Genomic DNA, 18,966 nt, shown 5'->3' with positions numbered 1-18,966 from the left:
GCCTTCTTGGGAAGGTGTCCTTGTCGAAAGTTTCTCCCCCAGGAAACACTTGAAAAGGTCACTGTCTTTTTCATTCCTGCGGGGCGTCTCGTACAGGGCCTGGAACAATTCGTCCTCCACGTCATGGTCTTTGTCGTCTCCCTCACTGCTAATGCTGCTCTCAGTCTCGTGCACGGACTTCTCCACCAATCTGTACAGCTGGTCGGTGGCCTTTTTCCTGACTTGAAAATTCAAATCTGTAGAAAGCTGCGCAGGTGCGCGGGGGCAGCAAAATGTTTCCTGGTCGTCTTTATAACAAGATAATTGAAAATTAAACTTGGAAAAATAAAAAATATTTGAAGTCGATGAACAAATTGACGCTTGACGCTCCACTCGGGTGAAAAGTTGACTGCGTCACCTGTAGCGTCGCCTGCCCTAAAAATTTATGGCATCAGCGTTAACAAAAAGTTGCCGCCGTCCATTGACGACGTTAAATTAACGGCGTCAACATACAACACTGCCTATATATAGCTGTGCCAAATTTCAAGATGATCATAAAGAGGGATTCCTGAAACTCAGATTCTAATAAAAAAATCAGACTGAGATTCTATGAATAATTTTTAATGACTATTCCAAAAAATTCTTGATCATACAGGGAGTTAATTCTAATTATGGTTGTTTGAAAACAAGTTAAAGAAGGAAGAACAATTACTGTAGTTGACAAAGAACACAGACATATCTCATCTAGATGGGTTAATAAGTACTGGAGTTAAAAGAAAAATAATTGGTGAAGAGTTGGTAACAGAAACTAATACTGTACACAGTTTAATGAATTACCTGTTTGCTGGTGGATAGTGAATTCTCATGTTGTGTTGACTGCACTCACTTCGGAAACGTTTATCCAAAAGAATGCTGAAACATATACAAGGACACATCAGAAGTTGCAAAGTACTCAGGGAATTTCAGATGAAGATATTCTGGTACAGTACCTTAATTTTCATAATGTACACTAATGTTTACTGCATTAACCCTTAAAAATATATTCAATATTTTTGCTATATAAAGTATAAGATTTAAAATAATAAAACAGAGTAAATAATTACTGTATATGCATTTACTGTTCGTATATTTCTATTACAGTACAGTACTATATTCAGTTAAATGAACTGCTCAAATATCATACCCCATCTTATGACACAGGGAAGAGTAACCTTTGAGATCCATATCAGGAAAAAACCTCTAGTTTACCCTGCCTACACCAAAGGTCATTACATATTTCGTGACAGCACTTACTGCCATTGGGATCAATGCTTCAATTACACTTCATCCAGTGGGTCAGTGTTAGCAAGTACGAGGCATATACAGGCTCTAGACCATACCAAAACATGTGCCAGTGTTGGTCAAGTCTGCTCTTAAAGGAGCTCACACTCAGTGCTGCCACAACACTCTGCCACAACTCTTAGGCCCGAATTCAGAACGCTGGTTTGAAACCGCATGAAGGTTTAAACCAAAGATTGAGCTAAGATTGAAGATTGTTGGTATTCAGGACGCTAGCTTCAGCCAATATAAAATTTCAAACTGGGTTTGAGATCGGATTTGTTGATCCTCACGTTAATCCAGCCTGGAGGCAGGTTTGGCGGTCGATCCTTCAAGGAAGTCAACATGAATTTGACACAAGAGGTAAAAATTTTAGTACATAGTACATTTTAATAATGTAAAAAATTTTCAACTGTATTTTTCGGTAGATTTACATAAAATTTCTAGGTGTCTCTTTTTCTTCTCGGCACCACGAGAACTCTCACTTTTACGCTTGCCAGCCACTTTAAAGGGAATTACAAACAAAAGTTTGTCAGTACACAGTGCAATCACTAACATTGGAACTCGAAAATAAGTAATTTGAAATTTTTTTTTGTATGACTGCGGCGGTCATATGTCCGGGTGGTCGTAAGTCGAATAGGTCGTAAGTCGAGGAGTACCTGTATAATGGGATAAAATGCTAAATGAGCATTTTTCTCATTTTTTTCTGGTTCCTTTTCTAGAATAATTGTGGAATGAAATTTGAGAAAACGTATTGTAAGTCGTATCAAGTTTCCTATTCTCTATTCGCATTACAGTATTATCTGTATATCACAACAGTAATTTCTACACACCACCATAATCACTCCTACATCACCTCAATTCTCACCCCTCTCACCACAACAATAATTGTACTACACACCACCACCACCATTTGATCCTCCCACACCAATTTAATCCTTACGCCCCGGGTGACGTACTAAGACGCCCAACTAGTGCAGGTGACGTTCCAGAATGTGCACCTTTCTCCATCACTGTTTAAAGGCCCAGTGTGGGTTATCAAGTTCCAGTGTGACTATTTCTCTGTTACGCCACACGCTCAGCCACAGGGAAGCTTCCTGAACATAATTACCTACTTTTGTTTGTTTCATTTTCATTGTTTGTCCATTTTATCATGTTGTATCAAAGTAATATTGCTAAAAGTAGTGTAGTATTACTGGAAAATAATGCTATGATTATGTTATAAATGTACAGGTATTTATTTGTGGAATTATTATTATTTTATGCATTATTTGCTCTACCAAACACAAAGACAGCCTGGAGACTGACTGCGTGTGCGTTGCTGAGCACATTTTATGAAATATAATGCAAATAAATGATTTTAAATTAATTAATTATAGCAAATAAGTATCAAGATCAGTAAATATATTAATTACTGGCCATCCCGGACACAAAGGCAAGCAGAAAATGGCCACTAAGTACGTAGTGACCACGAGCGTCAGCTGTCAAAACAACACTGTCCCTTATATCCCTCCCACCTCCCTCCCCCAGTGCTGCCAGGGACGTTTCTAGAGGGTCAATATATACTTTTTCTTACTTATTTTTTTATTGTTTTATCACTTAAAAAGGTTAAAAATAAAGAAAAGTTTTGATTTTTCTCGATTTACCCCAGCGTGGGGGGTACAGACAGCGGCACCCTAGCCGGGGCTTAAGGGTTAATACACATGAAAACAAAATCTCAGTTGTAAGATAACTACTGGGATATCAGAGCATTCCACCAATACCAGAGAGCAGTATTTCATAAGGAATGATCTGATTGAACAGTGACACAGCCTCAAGAACCCAAAGAGTCCCTGAGACAAGTCAAGCTCTGTCAAAGGGTGTTCTATTTGGGTAATTATAATACTTGCTGACTGACCCACTGGCCAACAAAAACTTAACACAAGTTATATGGTACATCAAACAATCTTAAAAACAAACCTGCCAGCAAGATGTTTATAATAGGCAAAAACTTGCTCGGACAACTTGAACACAAACTGATCAAAACACAGGTTAACCTCTGCCTCGATCTCATCATACAGAAACTGCTTCCGGAAGTTAGTCAGAGCATAATAGGCACTGTCATTATATAAATCTAGTGGATACAGGACACATCTGGAATAAAAATTCAAAATGTTAGATTCTGTTAAGACATTTCTTTAAAAACATAGGCCTTCATTATCTGGCACTTTACTAACACACTTTAGTAACCAGATTTTCTTAGTTTTAAGTGTACAGGTCTCCCTCCACAATCTCAGGGGGATAGTTCCTTGGCAAGACCATGGCTGAAGAATCTGTGATTGGGCAACCCATTAAAACATGTTGGAATAGGAGGGTATATGTTCCTGGACCAAAACATGCCTGAATGGATATGGCAATGTCCAATGAACAATATACAGTATCCTCTATCTAAGGCATGGAAAGTGAAATCCTTATTGAATACAAAACCAAAGTAAATGCACTATACCCATAGCCTAATGAAAAATTCAACCCTAAAATACAAAAGAGAAGTTTTATAAACTTATATCAGAAACAACAGTCTGAACATCAGTGACTCTAAGTAACAAGCAACCAGAATGGTGCATCTGCTCAGTTACTGTAAGTGCTTTTGTTGGTGGTGTCATTTATAATAATAATATCTATAACACAGTAAGGTCCTGCTGAACAAATAACTAATATTAAATGGTATAAACAGTGCCAAACTGCTGACAGATGACACAGTATACAAGGCCACTTGGTATTATATGAGCAGTATTCATGACTATTACATCTTTTTCCTGAAACTTTTATGTTTTAATGGATAGCATTGTGCTTCATATGTGCTTAATTGAGCAACACAAATGTTGTATATGATGCCATGATATGTCTTAATGAATCGTTTCCTTATTTCTTTTGTTAAACATTTTCATAATTGTTTGTCTTATTTTGGTTGAAAATTGTAAAATACAACATGAATTGGAAGACACCATGCCAGTATTTCTTATTACAGTACCTTGATGTGTCACCCCCAACCCTATATCACTTTCACCGACTGCTTCCACCTCTATGGCCCTTTATGTCAGTTCTATTACACCAACAAGTATATAACTCTTCAAGACTACTGCACAATTGTTCCTTTGTGAGCGCAGACAAAGAATATATTTGGTTAAAAATATAAATTGTTGTAATTACTTTTCACTTATGTATTTAGTGATGTACTGTATATAGGGAAATTCTCAAATACAGTATGTGCAGTTGTGTTAGTACAATAAATGCACAAAGTTCTCTACCTCTGCCTCTGTATCACATTGTGTAGACTTATGTGCATAAAATTACACAAATAAGTACAGCTGTTTCACTCTTACCTCACTATTATTACCTCAACCTCTTTCAAGTGCTGTAGTTAGGAAACTATGCAGAATCTGACATTTAATCATAATGACATTATGCTTTAGGAGTGTCCCAGAAATACGCTCAGCAATTTACTGCACTCATTTTAGAATCACCCTGTATATATTTCTAATTAATTATTTAACTCAGAAATCTGGAGAAAAAAATTCAAAGGGGTTAGGTATGGAGCATTCCAGATTCTTGAGGTTGCACAGTGCTGTATTAGTTATAATATGAAGTGCAACTTACTCCATCATTGATGCATCCTTTGAGCGGAGAATGTGGTCAGTCAAGATCCATGGCATGGACATCTCAATGGGAAACTGTAAGGAAAATATTAACCTTATATAAAATGATGTAAAGTACAGTACTCTATGTGTGCATCAGTACTAATACTCTGCATAACCTTCTGTTACACTGTAATCGTAACTCAACCAAGAAAGATATTAATAGAAAGCCTTTATTACACTGCTGTTTTCCACCTTTAATCACATGATGTAAATGTAAGTGATGGGCACAGGTATTTCATAATTAAATTCAAACCACTCTTGGACCACGGGAAGTTGTTGTTATACAAAATGTTTTATCCAGATACTCCAATTACTGTACAGTGCAATATATTAAGAGTATAACTGATAAGCTGTTAGTAATACTGTATAGTTCAAATGATTCGGTGCATGAATATGTTGCCCATCACCATCTACAGGTCATGGTATGGATATACAACAGGGAAAGTCAGTGGCTTTATAGCCTGATATTTACAGTGGCATTAAATGTTGTCATCAACTAGTCAGTAGGGTTTAATAAACAGTAAACTTCCCATTACTAAAGTCATCAGGTATATGATTAATGAAAATTACTTTATATGAAGCACCACTAGATTTTCAATGAGCAAGCTTAAAGAAAATAAGCAGATGCAGTATAGGTACATAGCAATAAAAAATATGCTATATTGTGCACTGCATAAGGGTCAGTAATTCTCTGCTTACATAAAAAGCAGGAATATAGTTGAGGAACATTAAAGAATATGATCAAAGCATATATCATGCCTTTATATACTGTACAACACCATTTAAGCCATAAACAAAACCAAATTCCAGAAAATGATTACACCATTGATTTTGAGTTTTAATTCTTCATGTGATCATATTTAACTGTGTGAAGTCATCAGTTCTGTCTCAATATCACATATTAATAATGCCTAAGACATATAGATCTGTACTAAATTTATTACACACTTTTCCACAAATAAATTAAAGTCATATAAGAGGCGAGTCAATTAACAAGCTGCATGTTAACAATGCACAAAGTATATATTAGTAATACTGTAGTGTAAGAATTGTATATGTACAGTACTGCACTTACTCCCTGCACAGTACAGTATACTGTATATTAAGTGTTAATAAGTATATAAAGCAGCAGGGTCAATTCAGTGTAGAATAAAAACAAACACAACAATCAAACTTGGGAAAATATCTGGACCTGGACACTGAACTTTGTGCTCTACAGTGCTCACCAATGATAAACTGAACAAGCAATGTAGCTCCTGCATTTTCTATTTAAAATCCTCATTTGGATAGAACAAAACCTCTGATGGTTTAACTAATCCGTTTCCCAAAATTTAATTATATTAAATTCTTTGAATATATCTCTGTATGCACCTGCCATCATGTTAAGTCAACCGTGACCCATTTCAAATGGTACTTCAGCCAAACTAAACCTCCAAAATTAATATTCAGAACATTAACCTATACAACGATACATTAACTACAGCTTAGAGCTCAAGTCCAAAATATTAAATAATTCGGTAGGTCGAGATGTAAAAAAAATTTTAATACCTTATATGATGGAATTTTGTGTCCACATCTATTATAAACTGTGTACAGTACATATTTCACATGAAACTTTTACATAAAAGTTCATCAATTGTATGATTAATTCCTTACTGTCCCTTCCAAATCTTCTATAATGTTCACTTTGGTTTAGTTAAGAAGATCAACAATACAGTACACTATTAGAGTAGTGTAATATAATTGTATTTATCATTAACCAACTTTAAAAGCCCAAATTCTCTAACAATTGCTCCACCTAAATTATTTTTTTCTTACATCATAGATGGACTGTTGATGATGTGTGACCTTCCTTCACCTATTAGAAGTGCAGGATTGTTCCTGAAATTTCTTTTTATAACTACTAGGTAATCTTGTGATCTGATAATTCAAATAAAGCATCAACCATGAATTTAGCAAAGCTGGGATTCATCATACAATCAGACTTTCCCATCATAAACGAAGCCTTAAAATGGCCACAAATTAGGTGAAGGTTTCCCTTATGAATAATAGAGGGATAGAGGCTAGTGATTCATCAACATCACACTGTCATATGACATACAAAGTCAAACAGGTCAGCCATACTGGATGGGTTCCAGGACTATCATTCAGTTCCACTGGGAAGTTGTCCAGAGTCACCAAGCTATGAGATTTCTTATAAAAATGGGAAAAGGTGATAGAAAAGAAGCCAAGTATTAGTACAGTATGACTCAACACCCCAAACAGGAAGTAAACCACCAAACAGAAAAGTGGGTAGGGTAACAATAAAAACCCTTACAAGCTCCCCTATGCAGTACTGTTCAATCCTGTAAAGCTGCATAGTACTGAGTACTGGCTTAAATTGTCAGTGCTGATGCCCAACTCCCCTTAGGCAGAAGTAGTTATAAGGACATCCCAAATAAAAAGAATACGGTTCCTAGAATGAAATGTTCTTGGAAAATGGGGTGGACAAGTCAGCTATACAGTATGATCATGAAGAGGAAGAAACCCTCTATTATCTCCTCATTTGTTCAACAGCTGCCCACAGAGGAAAGTTGAACTAAGTGATCTACAACTAACCCTCAGAAACAAAACTTGTTAGCATGATATACACAATTCCACAATTGGAAATGAATAAAGGCAAACCTAAGAAGTGAAAAAGGCAACACATTCAAGGAATATACTAAAGATAAAAATATTGTCCCTGTTCCTAGCGTGAAACTCTGAAAATCTTTCAGTCTGATGCAAATGCAATGGGAAAATAAACTTACCAAGGCCATTCAAAGCCCTTCATACAAAATTCCCGCTAAGCTAAATAACTTTAACATACTGAAACTGAAGACCATGCTACACAAAATGGCCCCAAGAGTGTTCATGAACAAAAAACCCCAACAGATCAACACACAATCTCAAGAGGGATCAAAAGTAAATGTAACTCACAAAGTCCATTCAACAACCCTTTAAAAAACAGCTAAACAATTTGAAGACAACTGAATAGTATCTGAAAATCAGAAAACATTAAGGCCTAAAAAGACAACTGGGAAACCAATCCATAAGAATATTTTGAGAAAGATTCCAAACACACACACACTTCCCACAGGTGATGCTCCTAAGAGATTGCCAGGAAACTAGAATTGGTGGGAATTCTTGAGTGGAAAAACTTCTCGAAAAGATTTTAACAAGACGACACAGCATAGAGCTGCCATCAGGCCTACCATATATAACATGGATGTTAGCACTCAAAATAAAAATGCTGTATAACCACAATATCAACAGACAGTACCTAAGCCAAAAAAGAAAGAAAAAAAATTCTAGCCAAAACACAACAGCACTAATGTTGTCCCAAACATGGAATACTGACCTATACCACATGACTTCACAAGATTAATGCTGTTAACTCGCCTAAAAACTATAAGAAAGACAGTATGAATGGTCCAATTCTCCCAAGTCATATGCAAACTCAGAATGTACACAAGAACTTGTAAATGAACACAAATCTCTGGTTATGACCACTGAGGGAAATTGAACTAATATCTACATTCCTCTTTTAAATCTCCAGAGTCCTACCTGAGTAATGGATTCTTGGAGCAAGGCCACAGCTAATATGTAGTTGGAGGCTGTTGCCCAGTTCTAAAAAAAAGTGAGTCAAAAGACTAATCTCCTGTCACTGAACAGTCCGATCCAGACTTCACCAGCCATTAGGTCCCTGAAGGATTCCAGTTTGTTCCACCACAGAACATAATCCACAAATTAAGCCCGTTTATGGATAGGACTAGTGAGACTACTACATGTAGTTCTGAACCACCACCAAAGTGGGGTATTCAGTGGAGCCTTCAACCAGCATCCAAACAGTGTATCCTGAAACTTCTTTCTCAGACTTCACAAGATCATCCCCTGACTCAGGACCACACCCCCAAAACTGACATTATATATTGTCCAAAATGCCAGAGTATCTTCTTCCCTCAAAACTGGAACACCAATTGCAACATGAAATGACAAAGGCTAAAAGTCTGTGTACTGATGTTAACAGTACTGCAGGGCAATCACCCAACACTTATCAATGTGCAGGTAATAAGATGGAAAAGACACTAAGCTGCAACAGGAGATTAGGTGCAGCATGTAGCAATAGTGCAGGATGGTAATGCAGCTAGAAGTGAATGGTGATCCTCGACACCATCAAAGTTGGCTAACATGTTTAGCATGGTGAGCCACTAAACAGTGTGATGTCACAACCCAGAAGCCTCCAGCACCCCTATTACCCATGACAAAAACCTCCACTTGATATGTGACCTTCTAAAGCCTTGCTTGCAATAGGGAGATATAGTGGTAGGAAGATCAATCCCAGCTACACCAATGTTTGGATTCTACATCACAAAACTGCCTCAGCACTTTCTGGAAATAGTATAATAGCATCCACATACTCTTTACTTTTAATTTATTGTTTCCTACTTTTTCCTTTGAAAAATTATTTTCAGACAATATTACAAGAACTTAAATTGTTGACTAAAGTATATGCACATTAAGCTGCTATAGCAGTGTGGCTCTTCATGTGACAATACATAAAAATATAATTCATGGATATCAATCTATTGTTGCATCAATCATACTCCATTCTCATCTACATGGAGTGAAGACAGGTGCATCAAGTCTCAAAAAGTGGAAAATACTGTACCGTAATTACAAAAATACTAAGACTTTGCTAAATCTATATACCCATCTACCAAACTTACTACTGTACTGTACATTCCTACCTACATGGTGTGAAAGGTGCACTAAACATCATTTGAAGACAGTAATAGCAATAACAAATAATACAAACTTAACAGTAATAGTAGTAATTATAACTTGCATACAAATGGAAGCTTGTAACATGAAACATCAATCTTAACTGAAGACAGAAGATGAGTGACCTGTTAAATACCTTAACTATGACCCCATGTCAGTGCCTGCCATGGTCAGAGAGACTGACATCTTCTAAGGGAAGGAAACACTGCCAGCTGATAAGCATAAAAGTGCTGCAAAATAAAAACTACTTGAAGCAATGTTTCAAACCACTAACCTAGTATTTCCTCTAGGAGCAAGTGAGGATTTGGGCTCCTTTGGCTAGAGCCATAAGATAAGTTCACCCCATGTTCCAAACCACTCAGCTCTAAATATGATACATAAAGATCAATCTTCACAGTTACTTCTGGCTTAGAACACCATCAAGGGGTGAAGGAAGGAAACCAGTTCCTTCATCTCTAACCCGAGGCTATAAAGTGGAAATTCATACTTCAATCCTCCTATTGCATATTAAGAATCAACAAATGATCTGCCAGATTCCATGCCAGCAGAGAACAGGATTGTAGAAAGTTAATTACATAGCAAACCAACCAACAGCTCACCCTGCTAAGAGTAACACAAAATTAATGGTGACCTGGTCTGGGAATAAGGCATCAATGTCAGGCTTATCACCATACAGTCCAGTTTCAAGTTTATCAAGATGCACAACTGAGTGAATTAAATGATCCTCTTCATAGTATGAGGGAAATCATATAAAAGAGAGCCATCAGAGGATCAAAACCCTTATAAACAAAGTGAGGGTAAATCTCATGATGTTTCAACAATATTTATTTCTGAAGATTAATGTGAGTTGTATATAAGTGAGCTGAATGGTCCAGATCAAACTAGAGAGAAAAGAAATTAATGTTACTGACTTTTTTCTTTGAAATAATTAAGAAATGTGCCATTATTCACTGAACTAATTTCTGAAAGTTGGGAATATGTAGGTTTGAGTTCAGTTTTATTCATCTAGAAGAAATGAAAACTGCAGTAAACCTTTGCAATCTTTTACTTCAATGTTTTAAGGAATTTATTTATTTTGGACATTTAGGCTGTCAGACAAATTTCTAATTACTGTATGGGAAAAAATCTTGAATCATTACTACTGGTACTGAACTGTACAGTGATATCTCCATTAGAAATTGCCCATTATATCATCTCTCGAACCCGGAAAAAAATCCCTCATCCCCAGAATTTTCCAGATAACGGAAAAATGTTCTCGGAAGTTCCAGAATGATGTATTACTTCATCTCTCAAACACAGAAAAAAATTTCCCCATTCCCTGGAATTTTCTGGATCTCGGGAAAATTTTCTCAGAATTTTCCTGAAAATATGCCCCTCGGAAAATCATTCCCGAGAAAATTTTGATTCCAGCTATCGGAGAGTTCCAGGTTTGAGGGATTCTAGCTAACGGAGATATTACTGTATCGAAAAAATCTCCAATCTTGAACATATGATACTGTTACAGTGTTCCATATGGTCTCTGTGTTGAATAAAATCATCTGGCACAAGCCAAATAAAATATAAGTGGTGTACCCATAGTGAAGGGATTAAGGTCACACCATGTGTTTTGTACAGCAATTATATCTTAGTGATTTGGGTTGAGGGGTGAACCTATCATAAAGTTTCAGTCCAGTATACCTGAAACCTCACCAGCTCTCCAAACAACAAACAGACTACAAGTATGAAGTATTCATTCAATTCTAGTTTGATGAGCAAGAAGCAGTTTTGCAGCAGTCTGATCCTGCTCAAGTGCACATGTAACTTTTTGATAAAACAAGCTAAACCTTATGACTAAGATAGGCAATGGCAAGGAGGTTCCAGTGAAGATATTGTATGTCCCAGGATGCTCACTGATTGCCCATAGACTACCTGTATTAAAATTTAACTAAAATCCAAAATTTACATTCATTTTAACAGTGAATTACAAGACTTTTTGATAACATGAATGCTTTGAGTATTCATTTTACCCACTCTAAGGATTCAACAGCAATAATTCCATGTACATTCTGTCTTTAATCTTCACATCCAAGTTCATTATTAAAGTGCAATGCCTCCAGTACTCCAATGGCAGTTTCTTAAGTCATCTTTTGCATGGTCTAAGTCTACCCCAATTTTATTGCAATGATGTACCAGCAGTCATACATCCTTCAGAACTATCCTTTCTCAAATATTCCATATGTCCATGTACTGTATTTTAATCCTTGCATTTTTTACTGACTTCTGCACTAAGTACTTTATCATGTCATCTCTTCTTACCAAATTATCTACATTTTTATAATACTGCAAGCATTAGTTATATATACAACCCTTAGCTTTTATTTATCAATACAGTACTGTACATAGAGAGCCAAGTTTCAAAACTATAAAGAACCAACACAACAAGTACTCCTTCCTTCACTTTCATGCATATTCATCGTCATTTACTGAAGATAACAAAGTATATGTACAATTCTTCTTCCTTTCATTATAATCCTTGCAACTTCTACTTTCTCATTACTGACTTTGGATAGAGCTACATTACAGTACAGTACAGGTATAGCAAACACCTGAATTAATTCATAACTTCTGACTTCATTACATTATACAGTACTGTATATACAGTACAGTACTATCAAAGTAAATGTGCTCTTTTCTTTTAACACTACAAGTTTATTCTGTTTGCTCTCATTTTCAAGATCCTCATTTTTCATACAGTAGCTCATGACAGTATTGTACTGTACAAGAATTTGTTTGTTTCAATCAGTACACAAAAGAGCTTTATCATTGTACAACTACTCAATGTCATCCACTTGCCAAAAATTTCATTGTGTCTGTAGAAATGAAGTGAACCTCACTCTTTGTCAACCTCACTCTTTGTCAACCTCACACTCATATATACTGTACCTAGCAAGTTGCCAATTTGCACCAGTTCCATTTGCATCATTTCCATAAAAAATAGTTAACAAATTAGGGAACAATTCTCTTTATAAGTCACGCCTGTCTGTAATATATTACCAAGAACAACATTACGTATTTTACATTGTTACCGAGAGCTGAGCATTATAAGTAGTGCCCCCAGCCAGTGAATCCACTTCAGTCAGAGCATCAAATAATATTCCCTGTAATTATTTTTACACCAATCCTTAACCATGAGTGAAAATTTCTGCAAAAATTCCTTTAATTGTATCTGACAATGTATGTGTAATATGTTTAATTTAGGTGAGTACAGTACCTATGTACAGTACAGATAAAAAAATACTATCTTCACCCCTAAGTCTGATGGTGTTCAATTTCATTACTGTGACTGATGTCATGTTCATTTAGTAGGGTTTGATATTTCTGATTGTGTGTAAAGCATTGTGTAACAAATATGATATACAGTGACCCCTCGTTTAACGAACACCTCGGTTAACGTAATTTCGATTAACGAACTGCCTTCCATAAGGATCTTCAATTCGGTTAACGAAAAAAAATTCGGTTAACGAAGTTCTTTCGAACAGACCTCAACATGTTTTCGCTTGCACGGACCGGGCAACCAGCTTTAGTATCAGTCCGCCAATACATTAATCGGTTCTAGGGCTTAAATTCCTTACTATTTTAGTAAATATCAAGAAGTTTATAATATTCAATAATTTTAAAAGTTTAATATTCAATTTTTTAGCCATTTTAACAATTATTGAACATAATTGAAGGTAAAGTGACTAGTTTAATGCTCGGCATCCAGCCTCTTAACACAGCAAACAGGAGTTAGTCTCTCTCTGTTTTCACTGGAGTTAACATCTTGCTTGAGACTCTCTTCAACTAAATGCTTTTTTCTGTTTCCAAGCAAATTCTTGGTCATTTTGAAATATATTTTACATATTGACAATATATAATGCAGTGCAGTGTTGATTTAAAGAAAGTAATCTTGAATTACACCAAGAGAGCTAAAATTTTATGGATGAAATGGCGCAATGGGGTGACTTCTCTTCCACCCCAATGCCTTCTCTTCTTCCTTCTCCTCCACCCCCATTCTAAATCCCATCATCATCCAGAAGCCTTCTACATACACACCTCAAAGTAAGTGAACTTTTCTACCATTTTTTTTGAATTTAGGAAATTTTCGGTGAGCTGGAACCAATTACCCAAAAACCCATTGAAACAATGGTTTCGGTTACCGAACTTTTCGGTTAACGAACGACCTATTGGAACGGATTGAGTTCGTTAACGGAGGGGTCACTGTACTCTGTATATCACTTACTATACAGTACTGTACAGTATAGTCTGCATTTACGCGGTCAATTGAACCCGTGGAGTACCGCGTAAAACGAGAAACGCGTAAATGAAATAACAGAACTTATGGGATTATTTGAAATTGAAATAGAGACTGGGCCGACCCCCAAACTCCACTTTTTCCGACACAATACATACCTTGTAGTAAAAATAACATGTTAATTTTATGATGGTATGCACACACAATTAATAATTAAGAGAAATATCAATAATATTAGGTTTTTTAATACTTACGTTAGTAGAAAAGCTGGGTCGGCACACGTGGACGGCGGCTGGTTCCGAGGCAGAGGGCAGATTAGTTGCCCTCCGGTGAATCATTTTCACTACTCGCAGAGGTTTGCAGGGCCTCCCAGACAAACCTCTCAAAGTCCATATCCTCACTGTCAATATCACTATCACTGACTTAAGCTGGCTGTGGTTGTGGAGGGTTGCGGGCGAGGAAGTCCTCAATACTACGTTGACGACTAGCATTGATGTTGTCGAGATAGATCTGGATATACGGCTCCATAAATTTCGTCAGGTGGTTATTAGACACTTCATATCGATGCTTGTCTGGGTCGTTGTCAAGGATGAGCTTAAGTTTCTCCCCCAACTCGATGATTTCCTTCACATTATCTTGGCTTGGTCCAGGTAATTCAATGTTTTTCTCTGGTGGTGGGGGTCCCGCGGAAGCCATTTTGAGTTGTGAGGGGAATAGCGGGCACAAGAGAGAACTGTATACGCAGACTGAGAACAATGAGACAGGCCCGGCTAGGTCAGCGACTTCTACCCTCTGGTGGCAGGGCACGTCATGTTACATTAGACCAATCACAGCTAGCGGCGGAGGGAATGCGTGGGTGGTAAGGATGCGTGGCCCAATCACAGTCCGCTACGTCATATGACGTCAGTGATAATGTAAGAGCGGCCTAATGCGCACCACTCACCGCGCCTCTTCCTGCATATGGTCAAGAATGGACCGCATGGGTAAAAAATGGCGCGGCGGTCTGGACCTCTCCAGCCGCTCGCCACGTAAATGACCAAATTTACCGCGTACTTAAAGCATTTTCATTCTGGCAAGGCACCGCGTAAATGACCAAACGTGTAAACAAAAGCCGCATAAATGCAGACTATACTGTATAATTAAAATAAGAGAAATTATCAGAAATACAGTACAGTACATAGAAAACTTCCAAAAAAAAACAGACACTATTATATTGTCAAATACTACAGGTATGTTGCATTATGCATTCCACCATAGGAAATGAGTTGCCATATAGGAATTTCACATATGAGATGAATCAAGGTTCCCTTAACTCCTCAGATTATAACTTATATTTGAGATAAAGTAACAATATTGGATGACATAAAAGACCTCATCCAAGAGAAAAACAATATCAATTACTACATGTTCTAAACCATACAGTATTTCACATCAGGGGATGAGTTGCTGTAAAGAATTAAATGTGTGATGAAACGAGCTCACGAAACGTCTTTAATATACCACATAAGAAATGGAGTAACTGGGATTAATTGTAAGTCATAATCATTAAACAAACCTTTTGTCAATGATGTTGAACACAGTGTAGCAATGAATTTCACCTGATGGAATGTGTTGGCATAAAGGAAGATAATGAATCGGTTTAAAATGGAACAGATTTAATCATCATATGGCAGAGACTCAGAGCATTTGTCAGAATTCTTGGTCCGGTGTGTCATATTGTGTATAATAATAATAAGAATGCAGATGCTGTTTTTGCTGACTGTACCAGTGCTCATTTAATTGTCTATTTATGCAATTCATAAGTGTTCTGTGTTAATTTGTTTAATTTTTCTCTAATTCAGTACAGTATTTAGAAATGGATAAGTGAGGTTAAGGTGTCTAAAACTTTGCCCCAGAAACACATCCCCCAAACATAACACTAACTCTATGAGGAAATTGTATCCTATTCACGTGGGCCCTATTTACATGGTGTTTTCTAGGAATATCTATCTACAATATAAATAAACCATTTGCTGTACTGTACTTTCTTTTCCATAAACAATAAACATTTATGGTAATATTACTCAACCCTGTTACAGTTCCAAACTATTTATGCATATCATTGTTCACTCACATACTTTTATATGTTATGTCTTTAGTAAACAGTCAGCATGCAAGTCTTCACCATACTGTACAGGACTGCACTCTACAAGCCTCAAGACAATGGACCGTTTAAAAAAAGAGAAAGATTTTTGCCATATAAAACTTTGGTTCTTCACTCACCAGCTATTCCTTGTTTACAATTTTCTCAACAAGCTACAAAACTATTTGTACTCCATCTTCCTTCTTTAGTCTTCCTATATCGCATTCATAAATAACGTACCGACTATGTAACAAAGATATACTGCACTGCACTGTACTGTAATGCTTTAGTCCATTTTTATTCCTTTACTTTTATACAAAACTTTGATTACTGTTCTTGCTCAACAATTAGGGCCATATCAAATCTGCCATCTATAAACTGTACATTCTCTATGGCAATTTACCTGTCAAGTCACTTTCATTCTTTACCATCTCATTTACCACTGCATTTTTAATTACAACTTCTTAAATAATTTGTCTCAAAATTATACCAATATCCACATCTATCATCTCTTATATAAGGGACAGAAAATGAAATTCTGTTTTATGGCTTCGGCAGAGATGATCTGTGAGATGATCGTCCAGCTTCATTTGTCCAGGGGGCTATCTGAATTTTCAGGCACAGACACTGCTCTATAAAAACGACGTGAGTTCTTACATAAACAGCTATTCGACCAAACGAATAGGGTTTTTTAAACAAGCCACAGCCCGAATAATGCTAGATTTGAAAAAGCCTACACTCAGCATGTGTTTACAGTAAATCCAATGTACATACACCTGTTGATATGTACATTACACCGATGCAGAACCTAGTGTACGTATAATACCTGCCAAAGCTTATGGGTTCAGGCCTAAGAAACTCTGAACTAAGGCAGCTGGTGTCTAATCTAAAGATAAGCCATCTTCCCTGTGATAACAGACACCCCAAAATGGACACTAAGAGGTGACAGCTACCAACGGACATTAAAAGGTAACAAGTCAAGAAGCCACACAGCCATAGTGCACAATGCCTCATTTGACTGACCCGTAACAGAACAGGTTCACAGTACCAAACTCACGTCCAGACAACCTCCAAGTACAAGCCAGGGAGGCAGGTGCTTTCTGAGCACTTCTCATTGGTTTGCTTATATCTGTATCTAGGTTTTTAGGATCAAATCCTTATTCATTACTCGATACCAGTTCAGAGTGATTCATATATCAGAGGACATAAACTGAAGCTAGCATTGACAAACTTAGGGATTTAACTTCAAGGTTTCTAAGAACCCTCCATTAATGCAATTGGGCTACATCCCAGAGAGCTAGTCAAATTAAAAAACTGTAATATGGAATCCCTCTTAATTCAATTCTTACCTCTATAAATGGGTACAGCAGACAAACCAACTGCCCAAAGGTAAGACCTGAGAGTCTATGCTGCGGTGCCACTGCACATGTACCCCAAGACCTAAACAGGTTAAACTAGGCCTCATGCTCAATCAAACTTCAATTCCTAACTCTTAAGCATCCTTAGAGAAGAGGAAAGGTTCTGAGTTACTTGATCCATGCTTGGGATAAGGAGATTTAGGGTCAATCCCTCACTTAAAACTGACACAGTGGAACAGGCAATACACATTACACTGAAGCCAGCTAGTTCCAATAAGATGATGGAGGCATGACCTCCAACCAGTATTGCAACTTACAGTCCTATATATACCCTGTGAACCAGAGCAAAGAGCACTACAGGTGCCCAGGTACCAAGGAGGCCAACAATTCACAAGTAATGTCCAGGTATCCCAAGGAGGACAACTCTCTAGTGGTCATACTCCTCCCAAAGACTGATTCCAGACAAAGCATACAACCCAACTGAGTAAGTTAAATAACATCCATTGTGATATGCCCTGAAGGCTCCACACTGAGACTCATGGTTAACCACAAAGCTGATTAAAGTGATGTGCTTGTAAATCTAACTGTGAACAGTCTACCCCAGACCAAGGGAATAAAGGGTCCCTATCAAATTTCAAGCCTGAGAAATTATCTCCCAGAACTAATACTATGAATATTGTTTGTTGACAAATCTAATTCTCTGGCAGAGATTGACCCAGGAGAAACTTTAGTTTCTCCTGGGTCAATCTCCTGGGGTAAGGGCAATGAGAAGGCATTTGCAAAATCTTGTCTACTTCTCCCTTGGAGCTTGGATCTGCCACTGAATTAACAATGTACAGTCTAAGGCTACCTTCCTATCCTGAAGCTTTGACATTTTCTCAAGATGTCGGAGGAAAAAAAACATGAATCTGAAGTGAGAATACGTACTTTAGTAGTGACCCACAGACTACAGGCTACGGAAAAAATAAAGAGCAAACTTCTGCAAAGACTACATACCCAATACACAGCTCCCACATAATCTCCTCACACCAAGGAAACAAAACACATCAAAGCAAGTAACAAACCAAAGCACTATTTCTGGCTGCAAACAGAGCTTAACTGAAATGCAGTACAATAATCACTGGACAAAAACTAACTTCAAAGTTAATTGTTCATAAACCAAATCTACTTAAACAATGTACAGTATGTATAACACAGCAACACGGTATCAAATCATAAGCTGGTTGCTTGTTGCACATCAAAGACAGCGTTGTGAATGAAGTGCAATTCAATATTATTCTTCAATATGGGAAACTTTCCTAGGAGTAAGACCCTTGGAGCTACTCTTACAATTCGCATGCTAATTAGCCTTCCCTAAAGTCACGGCAAAACTGTGTACACTTATAAAGTGAATCAAAATGACTGAATAATCATGAGAAACTACGGCAAATACAACGGTTG

At 37.1% G+C, this 18,966-nt stretch overlaps 1 protein-coding gene across 5 annotated transcripts in view; it reads right to left on the bottom strand.

Annotated features, from left to right (window-relative positions):
* Nucleotides 1-18,966, bottom strand: part of LOC121862292 (cytoplasmic FMR1-interacting protein-like) — a 102,180-nt gene that overhangs the window by 18,667 nt on the left and 64,547 nt on the right. For all 5 annotated transcript variants that reach the window (XM_042360425.1, XM_042360424.1, XM_042360426.1 and 2 more), the window contains 3 exons: nucleotides 4,933-5,006; nucleotides 3,256-3,429; nucleotides 817-891 (listed from right to left, as the gene is read on the bottom strand). In XM_042360425.1, the coding sequence (XP_042216359.1) occupies nucleotides 817-891; nucleotides 3,256-3,429; nucleotides 4,933-5,006 (323 nt within the window). The remainder of the gene's footprint in view (nucleotides 1-816; nucleotides 892-3,255; nucleotides 3,430-4,932; nucleotides 5,007-18,966) is intronic.

The sequence above is a fragment of the Homarus americanus genome, unplaced genomic scaffold (genome assembly GCF_018991925.1).
Source record: "Homarus americanus isolate GMGI-L3 unplaced genomic scaffold, GMGI_Hamer_2.0 scaffold31037, whole genome shotgun sequence".
Classification (NCBI taxonomy): Eukaryota; Metazoa; Arthropoda; class Malacostraca; order Decapoda; family Nephropidae; genus Homarus; species Homarus americanus.
The sequence above is the reverse complement of the archived record's forward strand: the minus strand, read 5'-3'. Positions and strand labels throughout refer to the sequence as shown.